The following is a 19,413-nucleotide window of genomic DNA, read 5'->3' as shown; positions in this document are numbered from 1 at the left end:
ATCACAGTATGATGTTGTACTTACATAAGCAGGGTGACAGGACCTCCCCCCCTCTTTTTTGTGGCACTAGGGGTTGAATTGGGGACACTCAACCTCTAAGATACACCCCCCCAGCCCTATTAAATTAAATTAATTAATTTATTTATTTATTATATTTTTGTGGTACTGAAGATGGAACCCAGGGGCTTTCTACCTCCAGGCTATACTCCCAGACCTATTTTTTTATAGTTTATTTGGAAACAGGGTCTCACTAAGTTGCTGAGAGCCTCACTAAGTACCTGAGGCTGACTTCAAACCTGCATGATCCTTCTGTCTCAGCCTCCCAAGTACTAAGATTACAAGTGTGTGCCACCATGCCCAGCTTTTATTTTTTTTTTATTTTAAAATGAGGTATCATTAAGCTGCTTAGGGCCTTACTAAATTGCTGAGGCTGGCGTCGAACCTGTGATCCTCCTGCCTCGGCCTTCCAAGTACTGGGATCATAGGTCTGCACCATCACACCCAGCCAGACCTCTTTTTTTATTTTTTATTTTTTTTGTGGTACTGGGGTTCCTGGAAGCCCTTCTACCTCCGGGCTATACTCCCGGACCTATTTTATACATTTTGTTTTTGGAAACAGGGTCTCTTAAGTCAGCGCGGCTGGCTTCAAACCTGCACGATCCTGTCTCTGCCTCTCAAGCGCGGGGATTACAAGTGTGTGCCACCACGCTTGGCCAGACCTCTCTTTTTGATGGTGGAAATGAGGAAGACACTTGTCTTAGGGCTGCTGCTCTGAGTGAATGGCATGATCTTCTTTGGGGTTGAAGGCCTATCTACCCTTCTTTGGGGCAGAGGCAGTATCAAATACTGTTCTCATCACTGGGCTGTAGAGCTGTGGCCTTCTACCCCTCTGATGATCCCATGGTGACTCAGTGTCTATATAGTCTTGTCTGTACAATTGCTCACATGCAATTAAACAAGGGGAATTGTTTCCTATTCCTGGAGTGTTTGGTTTTCAGGAGGCCCTCTTTCAAGTCTGCATTGACTAGTGAGCTCATGTTTTTCAGACACAGGATGCCTCACTCTGTCCCAGTACATCCTCCTTGACCCTATCCTGATGTTCTTCATCATGGCTGCCATGCTGAGCATGGTCAAGTACAACTCCTGCGCCAACAGGTCAGAAACGCAATCTTGGGAGGGGAGGGTCAGAAACTGGCTAGCCCTGAAGTTTGATAATGGCCAGGGCTGGATTGGGTGCACAGAGGACTTATCTTGAAGCTGAGTTTAAGGCAAGCATACTTTTCATTTGTTTGTTTTTTTTAACTTATTATCCATTATAGATAGATAATAAAAATAGGGTTCAAATTGTTTTCTATAAATGTCTTTATTTTTGCTTAATATAAGATGGACAATGTCAGTTGTCTTAAGAATATTATCATTAGGTTTACAGTGGGGATGCAATTGGGTAGGAGTTTATGGATGTTATGGAAAGGTCCCAGTTGGATACTTTATGCACACCATATAAGCTGCCCCTCGGCATCAATGCTGGCTAAGAGAACTGGGACCGTATATCCTTCACATTCTCCATCCTAGAGGGAGGACACCAGGGTAGATGCTGCCTAGGAACCATTTGTTTCCCTCCCTCAATAGGTGCATCCAGTTCTGGCCTAATGATGAATGGTCTTTACCAGACAAGAGGGTCCTTTGAGGCCTTGGTCATTCTAATGCTGATCTGGAGGGTCTGGTCTGCTTCCAGAATAGTCTTTCTAGATCATCTTTCTGCTTCTGAGGGAGCAGAATATGTCATTCAGCTGGGCGTGGTGGCGCACGCTTGTAATCCCAGCATTCGGGAGGCTGAGACTGGAGGATCGCGGTTCGCGGACAGCCTCAGCTACTTAGTGAGGCCCTCTGCAACTCAATGAGACCCGGTTTCAAAATAAATAATAAAAATTAGAGCAGGGGCTGTAGGTCAGAGGTCTAATGCCCCTGGGTTCCATCCCCAGACCCGCAAAAAAAAAAAAAAAAAAAAAAGAATATGTCATTCATTCTCATTCTATTCAAACCAAAAAGCTGGCACCTCCCAGGCTTTTCAGAAGTCATTGTGGTTTTACCCGTGGCCAAGCTTATTAAACTGCATTATGCTTAATCACACCCAAGCCAGTGACTAGCAGCCCACTCTGGCTTTGGGTTGTCTTCCGCTTTTACCCCTTCCACTTCCATCTACCATTTCTTGAATTAATACTGTGTGCCAGGTACTATGTTAGGAGCTGGAGTACAGAGGTACAGAGGTATTGGGCCGAGGAGGCAGCCAGATCATATGAAAATTTTGCAGCGTACTAGGTAATATAGCAAAAATGGTTAAGAGCTTTAACCTTGGATTGACTGCCTGGGTTCCATTGCTTGTTAGTTGTATTAACCTCTCTATACCTTGATTTCCTTGTGTATAAAAAAAGGGTAATAAGAGACTGCCTCATGGGATAATGGAGAAGATTAGAAGAGTTCATATGTGTACAGTACTTAGAATGTGCCTGACACATAGTAAGCACTCAGTAAATGCTGGTGTTAACAGGTCCAGAAATGATACAAAGGAGAGAGAGAGCTGAGTCTAGTGGACTTCTCTGGGTTTCCTTTTACTTCTCCTCTATTGGTTACTAGTGGGAAGGAGCCTGCTATGTACCTTATACCCTGTACTTAGCCAGGAATACCATGGACCCTCTCCCAGAAAAATACTGTGCTTGCTCTCTCACCGTCTTGCCTGAAGTGTCAGGGTTTTCACAGATCACCTCCTTCTGAGAACTGAGCTGTGACCCCCCACAGCCTCTCTGAGTCAGGACCTCTGCCTGTCCCGCTGCTGCTCTTGCTCTCTGAGTTCGGTTCTAGCTGCCAAACTGAACCCTGTGTCTTGTTGGTTTCCAGGCCTTTTTCTGCCCCCTGGTGGTCCTGGCTCAGCCTGACTGGCATCAGTCTTGCTGGTGCTTTAGGGGTCAAGTTTGTTGGCCTCTTTATCATCCTGCAAGTGGGGTTGAACACCATTTCAGACCTTTGGCACCTGTTTGGAGACCTCAGTCTTTCATTGGTGAGAACCCAAGTGCTAGTAGAAATGTCTTTGCTTTCCAGTATTGTTCATCAGGAACCAGTAGACTTTCTCTACCTCTGCTGTTTGTTTCTGTTATGTCTTTTAAATGTTCCATAAACCACCCAGCTAGGGGGTTCTGTCCAGCTTGGCTCATGTCAGATATGTGGCAGACACTGACTACATGAGACCGTAGGTAAAATGGGTGGGATAGCTTTAACCCATAATTTCTTTTCCCTCATCCAGGGTCTTAATATTTGGAGGCTGGTAAGGGTTTCTAGGGTTTATAATAATATTATTTGTTAGTGCTGATTTGGTACCAGGCACAGTGTGAAATGCTTTACCTTCATTATCTCATTTACCCCTCATAGTGATACTATGAGGTTGGTAGTTATTACCCTGATTTACAGGTAAGGAAGTTGATACCTAGAGAGGTGTTAACTTTTCCAGGGTCATATAGGGAGTAGTAATAGAGAAATCTAGGACTCGTACTTAGGTTAGGCTGAGTCCAAGATATTACTTTGCCATAGTGCCTCTCCATCACCTCTGAACCAAACTCCCAACACAGTCATTCCTTCAGAAGATACAGAGACCATCCATTAAGTATGAGATACTAGGAATATCAAAGGAATAAAACATGATTCTCACCCTCTGGAGTCCATGGAGCAAGCGACAGAGGGAGAGGAGCAGACAGACAGACACACACACATGCACAGAAGTAAACAGGCATGATAGTTCAGCTAATAAGTGCTGTGAGAGCATAGAGAGGGCACTGGCCAAGGCTCAGGTGCTCTGGGAAGGCCTCTGGGAAGAAGCTGAGGCCTGGAGTTAAGGCAGGGAGTGTTTGGGCATGTGATAAGGTTGGCACAGTACAGGAAGGATTGGGAAAGTTCAGTATAACTGGATAGTGGTGGGCAGTGGCTGCACTTGTGTGTAGCATGGTAACAGCCCAGGTTCCAGGTGCAAGGCCTGGAGAGGCAGAAGAGAGCTGGCCCACGTTATCCCCTGCAGCGTTTAGGGGGCGGGGAGCTATAGAAAGGAAGGTTTCCACATATTCTTTCTTTTGACTTTCTTTATGATTATGACTTATACATAACAACTTCTATATAATGCCATAGAAGGTATAAGAAATTATGGGGCCCCAAAAGCCCACCACCCATTCTGGCCTCTGTTTTCAGGTGACTGTGGGAAAACACCTGACTGCTCGAATCCTGTGCCTCATAGTGCTGCCCCTGGGGCTCTACATGGCCATTTTTGCTGTTCATATTACAGTGCTGAATAAAAGGTATGGACAGTCTTCCTAGTGTCTTACTTCTGGTCTTCCTCTGGCTCCTAAGCCCAGGGGAGGGCCATGTGATTTCACAGGTCTTTGGTTAGGATGGTGGAGGAAGGACAGAGGACAGGGTTTTTCCTGTTTCTTTGCCCCTTTGTTCTATCATTTGGATATTTGAAGGGCTCAGAAAGGCCAGCCCCCTGACCTGAAAAAAGAGAAAAATTTCCTAATAGCCAAACTGCCCCTTATCTCTAATTAGAGTCCCTTGTTCTTAGCAAGGATGAGCACTGTAAGGGAGTGCAGTAGAGGTGAGGGTAATGGTAACTAATACCAGCAGCAGCAGCTCCCAGGTAATGAGTAACTGCTAAGTATCAGGAACTGTGTTTGTCATTTTGTATAAATGAGCTCATTTAATTATTTGTGAGTTCTTTTGTTGTTTTTTTAATATCCAATTTATAAATGAGAAACTGAAGCTAAACAAGGTTAGATGTATTGCCCAAGTCACCAGCTAGTAAGTGGTTGGGTTGGAATTTGGACCCTAATTTCTCCGACTCCATCACCCACATCTGTCTTGTGATACCATACTCCCACTCTCATTCTGTTTCTTTTAGATCAACTGAAGGCTCCTGGAAATCACAGTTTTCATTCCATTAACTTGACTCTCTGTGCTTTTCCTCTCCCCCACAGTGGTCCTGGCGATGGTTTCTTCAGTTCTGCCTTTCAGGCCCGACTTTCAGGAAACAACCTTCACAATGCTTCCATCCCTGAACGTGAGTGTTCTGAGCCTTTATGCAGGTAGAAAGGCAGAGGGTAATTTTGGGAGTCGAACTGGAAAAGACAGATCTGGTAGCTTGAGTTATTTTAGCCTATAGATGGCAGAGTGGGAGAAAGACCCAGTATTCTGGTTAGAATACTCAAGAGAATGGAGTGGGACAGTGCAGAGGAGGATGTCCTGAGCAGCAAGCGCTTTGACCCTAAAGAGCACTTGTTTGTGCTGTGGGAAGGCCAGTCAGAGAGGATCTAGTGACAGAGCAAGGCCCTCCAGGGACAGTCATCGGCTCCCAGCACAGTGTTCTGAGCTCCCATCCTCATTCACACTCATTAGCAAGTATTCTCCCTCCAGAGATAGTCTGGAACAGAGGATCTGCACAGGGTATGACTGTTTTGAGTACATAAGGGAGCACAGAGTGCTGGGGGTTAAAGGTGAGAGACACTGCTGCTGGGTGGTTGGAGTCAGAGGTACATAAAGTGGGTCACTTACAGAAAGATACTGAAATATAAGTTTGAAAAGGTAGTTTAGATTATGAAGATTATGAAGGTGTGAAATGTTTAGATGAGTGTCAGGGGCCTGCTGGAGGTCTTTAAGCAGGTGGAAGGTCGAGAGGATTGCAGCAGGGAGGTGGCACCACTGGGAGAGTATGGGATGGCCAGGGAAGGGCAGGGTTGGACATCCTCTGGGAAGCTTTTGCAGGGACATGAGCTGGACATGGTGGTGGCAGCCACGGGGGTGGACTTCATCTTACTTTCTAGCCCCTGCACAGTGCCTGGAGCACAGTGGACCCCCCAAGGTTGTGGAAAGAATGAAAAGTGGGAAAGCAGGAGAAAAAGTTGGTTTGGAAGGGCAGATGCTTAGTTCCACAGATCCTTGGCTTCAAGCAGAAGTCAGTGCAGTGGGGCAAGTGGGTTCGGGGCTGATACTTCCAAAAGAGGAATCTAGCCAAGTACAGTGGTAGTTGATACTATGGCAGAGGCTGTGATCTGTAGGAAAACTAGAAATAGGAAAAGAACAGGGCCAAGATTAGGTCACTGGGGAATACAAGAGGAAGAGGAATGAAGGAAGGAGGCTACGGAGGAGCAGTCTGTGTGGTGGAGTGTTGAGTTGAGAAGAGGGAACAGAGAGCATCTTAGGAAGTGAAGGAGGTCAGCAATGTACAAGGGTATAGATGTTGGCCTGCATCAGAACTTAGAAAAATAGAGTTATGGAGTTTAGCTAATTCATGTCCATCATTTAAAAGGCCTAGCTTAGTTATGATCTCTTATTTCAAGTGGTCCTCTTTTTGTTCCCTGGGAAAGAATTTGTCCTAGCCTGCTCTGGGTCACACATTGTCACACCTTTTCTGGTCATTTGCCCATTGTTCAGTACTTGTTGGCATGTGAAGCCATCTTCCCCTATATAGTCAGGCCTCCTCTGCCTTTGGATCATCTGTATAATTAATACATGCCATTGGTGGGCTTAAGTGAATAGGAGTAAGGCATCACTGGTAGAGTGAGTGATATGTTTCAGTGCAGTGGTAAGTGGCAGGCAGCCAGATTACAGAGACTGAGAAGAAGAATAGGAATAAGGAAAAGAGACTTGCCAGTAACCGAGGCCTGCAGGAGGAGGGGATGCTCTGGGGGAGGCAGTTTACTCTGGGTGTTTTTGTTTAATTCAAATTAAGAAAACCAAAGCACTATTGAACAGTTAGTCATATAATACTAGGTTCAAAAGGCACAAAAGGATAGAGAGTGAAAGTCTATTTTTTTTTTTTTTGGTGGTACTGGGGTTCCTGGAAGCCCTTCTACCTCCGGGCTACACTCCCAGACCTATTTTTTATATATATTTTTTGAAACAGGGTCTCTTATGCCAGCGCGGCTGGCTTCGAACCTGCGTGATCCTCCTGTCTCTGCCTCCCAAGCGCGGGGATTACAAGCGTGCGCCACCACGCCCGGCGAAAGTCTATTTTATAAGTAGTCATAATTTTGTATGTTGGAGAACATTCCAGACAAGGACATAAAATGCTTCCCTCTTTATTCCATTGAATACATGTTCAGACTTCACTGAAGGATGGGCTGTTTCTAATCTTTTACTACTACAAATAGGCCTTTGATAATGACATTGTTAACACACAGCTTCTCCTGAAGTGCTCATGAGGTGGGGGAAGAGGAGACTGGTTGGTACCTACCAGTGATACTGGTGGGGACCCAGCAGTTCTTGAGTTGGTCTCCTTGGAGTGAGAAGCCAGCTGTGCCTCCTGCTTCAGCAGTCCTGGGCCCAGAAGCGTCTCTTAGAGAGTGAGTGAGTCCTTGGCTGAGGAGGCCCCTCCTTGGCATTGGGTGGCCTCTAGCCCTGTGCCCACGCACCATCTCTCTCCTCTCTCCCCCTAGACCTGGCCTATGGCTCTGTGATCACTGTGAAGAACCTCCGGATGGCCATCGGCTATCTGCACTCACACAGGCACCTCTACCCCGAGGGCGTTGGCGCCCGCCAGCAGCAGGTCAGTGAACCTTTCACACGCTTCACTGCAGCAGTGCGGAACTGTCTGGCGTGCACACCCTTCACTTTCTTGCTGCTTGCCTTTTGCTTGTATGTTTCCTCTGCTTGAGACATTCTTCCTAGTCCTGCACCCTGCTCTTTGTTCCTCTAGCTTTATATTTCAGCTTAGGTGTTCCTCCCTGCTCATTTGACTCCTCTCTACCTGGTACTGAGCTAGGTGCCCCTCCTGGGAGAAGTTTTCCTGGCACCCTCTGCATGTGTGTGGGGTAGCCCGTTCTATAGAGAATTGAGAGTGCATCCTTCCTCCCGTCTCTTTGGTACTTGATTGCTGGATCCTGGAAGGATGAGGTGCCAGCATGGGCCTGATAATGAGTAAAGTGTAGTTCTTAAGAACACAGACTTGTGAGCCAGACTGGGTTACTTGGGTTTGAACCTGGTTTTATACAGTGTGACTTTGGATACATTTCTTAATCTTTCAGTATATTTATCATTAAATTATAGAAAATAAATAGTACCTCTATTATAGGGTTGTTGTGAGGATCAAATGGTGTAATGTATTTATTTTTATTTTTGTAGTACTAGGGATAAAACCCAGGAGCCTTCTACCTGTGGGCTATACCCCACACCCCTTTTTTTATGTTTTATTTGGAAACAGTGTCTCACTAAGTTATTGAGAGCCTCACTAAACTGCTGAGGCTGGCTTCAAACCTGCAATCCTCCTATCTCAGTCTCCCAAGTACTGAGATTACAAGCGTGTGCCACCATACCCAGTTTATGGGGTAATAGATGTAAAGCACACGTGAGGGATAGGCATGAGTACAATTGGAAAGAGTGTCATGTGAATGAGTGAGTGTTAATCAGCCTTTCATCATTGTGATCAAAACACCTGACACAGCCTAGAGGAGGAAAAGGTTATTTGAGCTCGTACTTTCAAAGGTTTCAGTCCAGAGTCAGCTGGCACCATCATTTTGGGCCTGAGGCAAGGCAGAGCATCATGGTGGACATGGCTCAGGAAGCAGGGGGGATAAAATGTAGTCCCCAAGGGCATGACCTTGGTGACCTATTTCCTCCAACCTTGCCATCTTAACTATGCCTCTATTAATAAACATTCTTACTGTTTCCAGATTTTTGCTGTTAGATTCATTTCCTCATTGTAGATATATACAAGTGAGTTCACACAGATACTTATTTTAAAAAATCAGTGTGTAAGCTGGACATGGTGTCACACGCTTGTAATCTCAGTACTTGGGAGGCTGAGAGAAGAGGCAATCCGGGTTCAAGGACAGCCTCAGCAAATAAAGAGACTAATTGGACCTATTGAGACCCTTCTTCAAAATAAAAATTAAATAGGGCAGGGGAGGTAGCTTGGAGGTAGAATGTCCCTGGGCTTAATCCCCAGTGACACACACACACACACACACACACACACACACACACACACACACACTCAGCATGTATAAAATGGCCATGGGTTACAACTTTAAGATGAGATGTCTATGGAGGCCTTTTTGTTTCATTTGGCCACATTATAGAAAATGTAACAGCATGAAAGTTTCACTTAGAAAATTTTGAGGTATGGCTGGGCATGGTGGCACACGTTTGTAATCCTGGTACTTGGAAGACTGAGACAGGAGACTCACAGGTTCAAGGATAGCCTCAGCAAGTAGTGAGTCTCTCATCAACCTAGTGAAACCCAGTTTCAAAATTAAAAAACAAAAAACCAACTAACATAGGGCTGGGGGTTTAGCTCAGAGGTAGAAAGCCTCTGGGTTCTTTCCCCAGTACAGAAAAGAAAATTTGAAGGATTGTATTAATTACTTTTTAAAATGTTCTTTGTCTACTCTTTGTGCTAGAGACTGTTACACAAGGTGTCATGGTTTCTCCCTCTAGAAAGCTGGACTTTATGGTGAAATATATAAAGAGACAAATCAGAAAATTCTAAATCTAAAAGGAAGGAAAGAATCTCCATGAGCGTGCTGCTTTTGAGCCTAAGAAATGTTGCCACTTGGGCTGGTGGCTGGGGATCCGCAAAGGGGATCAGGTAGCATTGATTTGCTGTGGATTGTGCATGACTAGCTGCGTTGATAGTGATGGTATTCTCTCTCCATCCCCTCCCTTTGTCCCCCGCACCCATCCAGGTCACTACCTATTTGCACAAGGACTACAACAACTTGTGGATTATCAAGAAACATAATACAAACTCAGGTAATGTGGTCAGAACTGATGCTTCTTGTGTTACTGCTCACTCTGAGCTCAGCATTTCTCATGTCTCTAGAAGAATGACACTGAGAAGGGCTTTCCTGAGCATCTTTGCTGATCCCAGTTATCCTTTCAGCAGTTATTTCTTGAGTGTCTGTTGTGTTCTAAGCACAGTTATAAACATAGGGGATAAGCAGTGAGAAAGATGGTTAATATCACTTTTAGCACTGTCATTTTGAATCCAGAGAGCAGGGCCAAGACTAGACTTCATCTAGTAAGAGGTTGCCTGAGCATACTCCCAGAGGCTGGTTAGTAGCCCTAAGCAAGGATACCTGGAATCTATTATTTTGCAGAACCCAGCATGTGGTCTTCATAAGATAGAGTGCTGCCATGGCTCCTCCCTAAGCTATGTCAGCCATTTGGAGATAGGAGGGCCTGCAAGCCCTGGGATTGGGCTTGTCTAGGCTGGTTCTGGGACGCTACTTGAAGCCTGATGATCTTCCCCTAACTAGTCTTGGCAAAGTAGCTCTGAAATACATCTGTTGGGCTTCCTGGGGTTTAGGACCAGAGCAGGACCTATAGCTGGGTCTTCCTTTCTTAGTCAGAAGCTAGCTAGCTACTGCAGGCTGCCTTGTGCTACAGCTGATAATGAGAGCATCTTCCTCTCACCTCCTGAGGCCTTTCTCACCTCAGATAACCTATGTTGCTAGTGACTCCTCAGTAAACACCACCTGCTATAGCCTGCCCCAGCCAGATGCTCCAGAGCCTTTATGGGGAAGTGGACAGCTGCTCATCTAAATTTACTTTCTCTTTTCTTCTCTACTTCCTCTTAGGATTTTAGGCTAGAAACAAGACATACATCCTGTTTATTTGCATATATTATAGTATGAGATCATTGAGCAGAGTTTGTTTTTACACCCTTATAATACTAGTATTGGTTGTGTTTGGAAGGCCATTTTGACTTCTAAGTCATATGGGCTTAAACCAAATCTTTGGAAATCCCAAGTGTCTTATTCCATTGTGGCTTCTAAGTTAAGTTAGTTGTGTCTCATCTAAGCAACTAAGGATTTTCTAGAAACTTTATAGACACTTTGTGTTCTCACTGGCTGTAAATGCCCTTTTCCCAAATCCCTAGAAAATGAAACTTCTTGTTAACTTCCTTGATTTGTCATCTTGTTAATTAATCTTTTTGTGTGTGTGTGTGTGGTACAGGGGATAGAATCCAGGGGCATTCTACCTCCGAGCTACAGGCCTTGCCCTATTTTTTATTCTTTATTTTGAAATGGGGTCTCACTGAATTGCAAAGGGCCTCACTAAGTAGCTGAGGCTGTCTGTAAGCTGCAGTCCTCCTGTCTCAGCCTCCCAAAGGCTGGGATTATAGCATGCACCACCATGCCCGGCTTGCTGATTAATTTTAAGAGACCTCAAAAGGCAGCACAGCAATGTGCATCTGTGCAGTTGAGTTCCCTCATTCTGGAGAGCCATTGATTTGCACTGGCAAATGTGTCTTTCCTGACCTTGATCTATTTATAGAATGTTGATGTCTCACTGTTGGGGACAGAAATTTTCAAGGGTGCATTTTGTATTGGTCTGATGACTGTCGGCTCCTTTTCCATGTCATTGCCTTTCTAGATCCTGATCAGTCCTGACTTCCAGGTAGCACGGGAGCAGTCCTTTTCTTTCATCATTTTCTTCATCTCACATTTAGCTTTTTTTTTTTTTTTTTTTTTGCAGTACTGGGGATTGAACCCAGGGACATTCGTGAGCTATACCTCCAGCCCCCCCCCCTTTTTTTTTAAATTCTGAAACAGGGTCTTACTGAGTTGCGGAGGACCTCATTAAGTAGCTGAGACTGGCCTCAAACCTGTGATCCTCCTGTCTCAGCCTCCAAAGTACTGGGATTAAAGGCGTGCACCACCACGCCTGGCTCAAGATTTGATTTTTGAGGAGAGCTGGGCAAATGGTGATTTGCATGGAATTAATTTTGGGGAGACTATATTATTATAAAAGGAAAATCATGTTATTTAGCCTCCCAGATTAAGCTTCAGTGCCTGTCAGATAAAGGCCACTTTGCCTAGCATGACATATGTGGTCTGGTCCCACTTGTTCATACATTATTACCTGCTCCTATTCCTTTCTTGCCTGTACACCTTAACCATATGAAACCATTTGCCCTTGAGCACATGAGTCTGTTTCCCTGTACTTTATGCCTTTCTCCAACTTACTCACTGAAAAAATTCTCCTCAGGAGAAAAATTTAAAAGCATTATCCTCAGGACACTCTTGTCTAATCCTCTGAGGTGACGCGGGCCCTTACTCTTTGGTCCCATAGCACTCCTTCCACATCTGTAGCATGCACTGCAGGATGCTGTACCTGCTTCCTAGTGGGCGCTCAGTGGATTCCAGCCTTGTGCGTGGATGTTTTCTGTATCTGCTTGTTTCTTCCCAGCAGATCCCCTAGACCCTTCATTGCCAGTGGAGTTTGTGAGGCATGGAGACATCGTTCGACTAGAACACAAAGAGTAAGTGAGCTCGCTGTTTGGATAGTGAATGGGATGGACACCAAAGGTAGGGAGTTCTTTTAAGAAATAAAACTCACGGAAGTTGGTTTGGGCTGAGGCTGTAGTATTGGGAGGCTGCTGTGCTAGAATCAGAGAAGCGTGTTATGAAGTTGACGAAATAGGCAGGCCAGCCTTTGTCCATCTGGACCGTGGGGAGCTTTGACCTTTACGGGTGCCTTTCAATTTCTCTTTTCCTGAGAAGAAAAAGATAAAGTTTGAGTTGTCCAAAGCTGCTTTTGTTTTAAAAAGTGGCTGCTTTTAGAAAATTTAAGTATCTGTCTCTAAAAATATGGTACCTAGTTTATTTCACCATTGTTCTCACTGAAATGGCTAAACATCCTGGGAGAATATCAAGACTTTTTTAAAACATAAAAAGCTAACAGTGTATTAACAATTACTAACTTAAAATCTAAGTGAAAGGGGAAGGGGAGACCAGAGAAATAAGTGAGGTACTAAAGCTACTTTTGCCTTGATCCCACAATCTTATGTTTTTGTCTTTTGTTTTGATCTTTTATTTTGACTACTTCTTGAGAGAAGGAGCTTTGTAGTCAAGGTTCTGGGCTCACCCAAAGTGGTAAATTTATTAAGTGATCCTCTCTCAGAATGTAAAACCCCAAAAGGCATAGGACAAGGGCGCATCTGCCCTGTTCACTTACCTGCAGGAAGTGACTTAGGTACCAAGCAGAGTGTTGGCGGTTGGCTAGTTTCTGAGAAGTAACTGCCAGTTGATCCTCACATGGGATCACAGCTCTTATTCATGTCACCTGGGTGGTCTCAAAATCTTCAAGCTATGAATTTAAATTAATGAACACACTCTTAGACTGGTAACGTCTCCTAGGTGCCTGGCTGAGAGCAAATGTAAATCCCCCTTTGAAAATGACATTGCAGTCCATTCCCATAAATGGTTTTTCAGCAATCATGAATATTACACACACAAAATTGCTTAGTAAAATAGGGTACTATGCATAAGACTAAGCAAAAACAGTAGTCAGCAGAAGTAGCCCTATAAAATTTCATATACTAGCCAGGTGTGGTGGCGCATGCTTGTAATCCCTGCGCTTGGGAGATTGAGACAGGAGGATTGCACAGGTTCGAAGCCAGGCTCGGCTACTTAGTAAGGATCTTAGCAACTTAGACCCTGTTTCCAAGTAAATATAAAAAAATAGGTCTGGGAGTATAGCTCGGAGGTAGAAAGCCCCTGCACCCTACCCCCCAGTACCACCCCCCAAAAAGTTCATATACTAGAATTATTAGATAAATATATTTTTTTAAGTATTGGGGATGGAACCCAGGGGTATTCTCCCTCTGAGCTACACCCTCAGTCCCCCCCCCTTTTTTTTTTATTTGGAAACAGGGTCTCACTGAGTTGCAAAGAGCCTCACTAAGTAGCTGAGGCTGTCCACGAACTGCGATCCTCCTGTCTCAGCCTCCCAAATGCTAGGATTACAAGTGTGCACCACCATGCCTGGCTCAGATAAATATATTTTTAAAAAATCAAGAGCTAAGAGCCAGGTGGTGGTTTGAAGCCAGCCTTAGCTACTTAGTGAGGCTCTCAGCAACTTACTGAGACACTGTTGCCAAATAAAGTATAAATTAGGTATGGGAGGATAGTCCAGAGGTAGAAAAGCCCCTGAGTTCCACTCCCAGTACCCCCCACACACACAAAAAAAAAAAAAAAAAAAAAATCAAGGGATAAGCCGGGTGTGGTGGCACACGCTTGTAATCCCAGCATTCGGGAGACTGAGATCGGAGGATCGCGGTTTGCAGACAGCCTCAGCTACTTAGTGAGGCCCTCTGCAACTCAGTGAGACCCTGTTTCAAAATAAAGAATAAAAAATAGGGCAGGGAGTATAGCTCGGAGGTCGTATGTCCATGGGTTTCATCCCCAGACCCGCCAAAAATAAAAAATCAAGAGCTAGGCATGGTGGCACATGCCTGTAATCCTAGTAGTTGGGAGGCTGAGGCAGGAGGATCATATTTATTGGTCAGCCTCAACAATTTAGTGAGACTATCAGGAATTTAGTGAGACCCTGTTTCAAAATAAAAAGGATGGGGATATAACTCAAAGGTAGAATGTCCCTGGGTTCAATCCCAGTACCAAAAAAAAAAAAAAAAAAAGGCAGGAATATATATATCTATGTTGCAAGCCTCAGCAACTTAGTGAGACCCTGTTTGTATATAAAAAATAAAAAATAGGGCTGGGGGTGTAGCGCGGAGGTAGAATGTCCCTGGTTCAATCCCCAGTATCACTATATATATATTATATATGTGTATACACACACACACACACACACACACGATATGCATGCAAAAGCATTTACCAGTGGTTTTTCTCTAGTCAGTTGGATTTTAGATATTAAATTAATTTCATTTTATAAAAATAGTAATTAAATTTTATTTTGCAAATATCCAAAAATTTTATGAACATTTATTATGAAAAAAGAGTTGTAATGATAAGCTAAATAAATAAAAGCTGAATCACCCCCCCATTTCCCATAAATCCCTATTTTATAAAAATGGAGATGAGGCCAAGTGTGGTGGCGCACACTTGTAATCCCCGCGCTTGGGAGGCGGAGACAGGAGGATTGCGCAGGTTCTAAGCCAGCTGTGCTGACTTAAGAGACCCTGTTTCCAAATTTAAAAAAAAAAGTATAAAATAGGTCTGGGAGTGTAGCCTGGAGGTAGAAGGGGTTCCAGGAACCCCAGAACCACACACACACACACACACACACACACACACACAAATGGAGATGAGAATAGAAAGAGTAAATGGGAATGGGGCGGTTAACTTGAAAGCTACCAAATGTGCCTGAAAGTTAGCCCCTTTTTTGGCATGTAGTCCTTCTCACTACGAACTCTTCTTTCTCCTCTGATTTCTGGATATTTCTTGTGAGTGAATAAGCAACAGTTTCTGATATGTTGGAACTAATAGTTCAGATGTTAATCAATCTTTCTTTTTTTTTTTCTTTTGGTGGTACTGGGGTTCCTGGAAACCCTTCTACCTCCGGGCTCCACTCCCAGACCTATTTATATATATTTATTTGGAAACAGGGTCTCTTAAGCTAGCTAGGCTGGCTTTGAACCCATGCGATCCTCTTGTCTCTGCCTCCCAAGCGCAGGGATTACAAGTGTGCGCCACCACGCCCGGCCTCAGATGCTAATTTTTCTAACCTTAACAGATGACTGAATATTCTTGGTAAAGGAAAAAACATTGCACATCTCTTCTCTAAAGGTAATGGCTCTTCTCTCTTCTAACTCCTAGGACTTCTCGGAACTTGCATAGTCACTATCATGAGGCACCCCTAACCCGAAAACACTATCAGGTCACCGGCTACGGCATAGTAAGTAAGCAGCTATGGTGTGAGCAGGATGTAAAAAGTTGTGGGAACAGGACATGCCCTCCCCAGAATTCTGGAAAGTTCCTAAAGATTGCAGGCTATACATTAGTATTTGAAAACTTTTTGGCTAGGTTCGCTATGAGAAAAGCAGCCTATGAAGTTTGTCTTCATCCCTCTCCTCACATAGTAACCACGTCACTGACCTATTCCAATACCTAATAATGTCAGCTGTGAATGTTGTTTGGGTCTTTTACGATGACATTGGACTTAGAAGCCAGAGGCTTGCAGTATGGCCCCAGGTGTTAATCTTGGTTTTTATTCATTTATTTATTTATTTATTTATTTAGTGGTACTGGAGATTGAACCCAGGGACATTCTACCTCCACGCTACAACCCCAGCCCTATTTTTTATTTTTTATATACAATCAGGGTCTCACTAAGTTGCTGAGGCTGGCAGCAAACCTGCAATTCTCCTGTCTCGGCCTCCCAAGTACTGGGTTTACAAGCATGCACCACCATGCCTGGGTTCTTGGCTTTATTTTTAATAATTTCTTTCCTGATATTGTCTACATAGCTTTAATATTTTACTGCCTAGAGAGATGGACTCATAGACTAAAAGCTCTATGAGTACTGAGTATGGTGGCACATGCCTGTAATCTCAGCTACTTGGGAGATTGAGACAGGAGGATCATAGGTTTGAGGCCAGCCTGGGTAGCTTTCAAAATTAAAAAAAAAAAAATGGCTGGGGATATAGCTCAATGCTTAAGTACTCCTAGTTCCAGTCCCTGGTACTAGGGGGGAAAGGCTTTATGAATACTCACTGCCTGAGAGTAATTTGAAGACAAAACAACTAATGGCAACTGTGAGTGACTCAGTTACATCCTCTTTTCTGCTCTTTGGTGCTTCAGTAAAGATTCGGGATTCATTAAAGTAGACTTCCCATCTTTCTTTTCTATTTGCTCGTCCCACAAGACTCTCATATTTTTTTTTTTGGAGGGGAGGGGGAGGTGAGCATCTCTTGAGGAGAATTTGATACAACTGTCTTAATTTCCAGGGTGCAGTGTCCAGGCCAGACATTTCTGGCTTAGATAAGTCAGTGTCCAGATGGCCAAGATAATGGATACAAATGGCCCAGATCTGCTTCTGTTGGCTTAGGGTACTTGAATTTGATTTAAGGGCAAAAATATCTGTTGAGCACTTAAACTCTAGTCTTATGAAGTGAAGAATTGGACTTCTAGTTCCAGGAGTTATACTTCATTTTTTTGGTTATAGTAAGGAATGCTGGGACAGTGTCAATCACTTGGGGTCTTTTTATGGTCTCCTTTTTCTCTTTCCCACCTTAGCCACTGAGACTGATTTCATTTTTAACCTTTGTAAGGGTCAAAAATTTGAAAGGGTGGCCAGTGCCAGGCATGGTGGTACACACCTGTAATTCCAGTACTTGGGAGGCTTAGACTGGAGGACCACAGATTTGAGGCCAGTACAAGGTAACTTAGCAAGATCCTGTTTCAGATTTAAAAAGGGCTAGGGATATAGTTTAGTGGTAAAGCAACCCTGGGTTCAATTCTCAATGTAAACACACACACACACACACACACACACACACACACACACACACAGAGAAGAAAAAGAAAAAAGCCATTTTCCTTTCTGACACCTTTTCTCTAGAGTCATCTTACTTTGCGTTTTTTTTCTTGGTTTATGTGGCAGAATGGGACAGGGGATTCAAATGATTTCTGGCGGATTGAGGTTGTAAACAGAAAATTTGGGAATCGGATCAAAGTGCTGAGAAGTCGAATTCGCCTCATCCATCTGGTCACAGGCTGTGTTCTGGGCTCCTCAGGAAAGGTTCTGCCCAGATGGTGAGTCTCAAATTTCTGATATTCTAATCAAGCTTGCAGTATTCCAGCTTTGCAGTGGTCAGTGTTTACCCCATGTTTGCTCATCCTTGGTAGTAGATGGAAGGAGAAAAGGCCTTTATGTATATTACGGAGCACAGAGCTTCAAAGTATCCTTGGTGTTTTATATGCTCTGATAGTTGAAAATCTCTACATCTGGCTTATGGTAATAATTCCCTGGATCTGTGCCATTTTGTAAAGTAGGAAGAATATATGTCAACAAGACTACTCCTAGGGTAGTTGTAGAATATAAAATGGGAAGTTAAGAAGTCAGTGGTCACTTGCTTAAAAAGGGAGGGACTGCCAGGCATGGAGGTGCACACTTGTAATCCCATTACTAGGGAGGCTGAGACAGGAGGGTCGCAGTTTGCTGCCAGCCTCAGCTACTTAGTGAGACTGAGACTGTTTAAAAATAAAGAACTAGCCGGGCGTGGTGGTCCCCGCGCTTGGGAGGCTGAGACAGAAGGATTGCACAGGTTCGAAGCCAGCCTCAGCTACTTAGTGAAGCTTTTAGCAACTTAGTGAGACCCTATTTCCAAATAAAATATAAAATAGGTCTGGGAGTATAACCCGGAGGTAGAAAGCCTCTGGGTTCCACCCCCAGTGCCACTAAAATAATAATAATAATAATAATAATAATAATAATAATAATAATAATAACTAAAAATAGGGCTGAAGCCAGGCATGGTGGCGCACGCTTGTAATCCCCGCACTTGGGAGGCTGAGACAGGAGGATCGCGCAGGTTCAAAGCCAGCCTCAGCTACTTAGTGAGGCTCTCAGCAAATTAGTGAGACCCTGTTTCCAAATAAAATATAAAATGGGTCTGGGAGTATAGCCTGGAAGTAGAAAGCCTCTGGGTTCCACCCCCAGTACCAGCAAAAAATAAAAAATAAAAATAAAATTAAAAAATTAAAAATAGGGCTGAGGTTGTAGCTTAGAGATAGAATGCCCCTGGGTTCCATCCTCAGTACTGCAAAAAAAAAAAAAAAAAAAAAAAAGCCGGGCGTGGTGGTGCATGCTTATAATCTTATAATCTCAGCATTTGGGAGGCTGAGACCAGAGGATCGCAGATCACGGATAGCCTCAGCTACTTAGTGAGACCGTGTTTCAAAATAAAGAATAAAAAATAGGGCAGGGGGTGTAGCTCGGAGGTTGAATGCCCCTGGGTTCCATCCCCTGACCCACCCGAGAGAGACAGACAGACAGACAGACTCTGCAGATTTGAGAGCAGTAGACAGTGCTAATCTCAGGTGGATTTCAGGTCTTCTAAGAGATATCTATGACTACTTTTTTTCCTACAGGGGCTGGGAGCAGTTGGAAGTTACTTGCACTCCATACCTAAAGGAAACCCTCAACTCTGTCTGGAATGTGGAGGACCATATTAATCCCAAATGTGAGTAAGGTCACTTCCCAGCCTGGCTCCAAAGGGAAACATTTGTAAGAAACCTGTGCCTTAGAAAATAAATCTTCATAAGCCAGCCGTGGTGGCACATGCTTATAATCCCAGTATTTAGGAAGGTGAAACAGGAGGATCGCAGGTTCATGGCCAGCCTCAGCTACTTAGTGAGGCCCTCTGCAGCTTAGAACTTGTTTCAAAATAAAGAACAAGGACTTCCGGGAAGATGACAACCGAGAAAAGCAGTGTTACGAGCCCTGCTAAAACTCAATCTCTATTGCCACAAAATCAGCACTTTTCATAGCCAGAAAACGCCATCAGCAGAGAAATAAAAAATGTAAACATAAGGGACAGAGAATAAAAAGACTAGAAGAACAACCAGTGACCAGAAATCAAGCCCACAATGCAGCAGCGGGGCCGTGCCGGCACCATCTTCCTTCACA

At 44.1% G+C, this 19,413-nt stretch overlaps 1 protein-coding gene across 1 annotated transcript in view; it reads left to right on the top strand.

Moving 5' to 3' along the window:
- The window catches only part of POMT2 (protein O-mannosyltransferase 2), a gene marked incomplete at both ends in the record, with an annotated part of 43,162 nt that overhangs the window by 11,706 nt on the left and 12,043 nt on the right, over window positions 1-19,413 (top strand). Inside the window, 10 exons of the mRNA XM_080707914.1 lie at window positions 1,047-1,155; window positions 2,896-3,055; window positions 4,231-4,337; window positions 5,013-5,095; window positions 7,470-7,579; window positions 9,717-9,783; window positions 12,229-12,298; window positions 15,600-15,678; window positions 17,386-17,537; window positions 18,876-18,967. Coding sequence (XP_080564040.1) covers window positions 1,047-1,155; window positions 2,896-3,055; window positions 4,231-4,337; window positions 5,013-5,095; window positions 7,470-7,579; window positions 9,717-9,783; window positions 12,229-12,298; window positions 15,600-15,678; window positions 17,386-17,537; window positions 18,876-18,967 — 1,029 coding nt within the window. The remainder of the gene's footprint in view (window positions 1-1,046; window positions 1,156-2,895; window positions 3,056-4,230; window positions 4,338-5,012; window positions 5,096-7,469; window positions 7,580-9,716; window positions 9,784-12,228; window positions 12,299-15,599; window positions 15,679-17,385; window positions 17,538-18,875; window positions 18,968-19,413) is intronic.

This window comes from Muscardinus avellanarius (assembly GCF_963383645.1).
Source record: "Muscardinus avellanarius genome assembly, chromosome: 12".
NCBI classification, from domain to species: domain Eukaryota; kingdom Metazoa; phylum Chordata; class Mammalia; order Rodentia; family Gliridae; genus Muscardinus; species Muscardinus avellanarius.
Note: the sequence above shows the minus strand (reverse complement) of the source record. Positions and strands in the feature narration are given on the sequence as shown.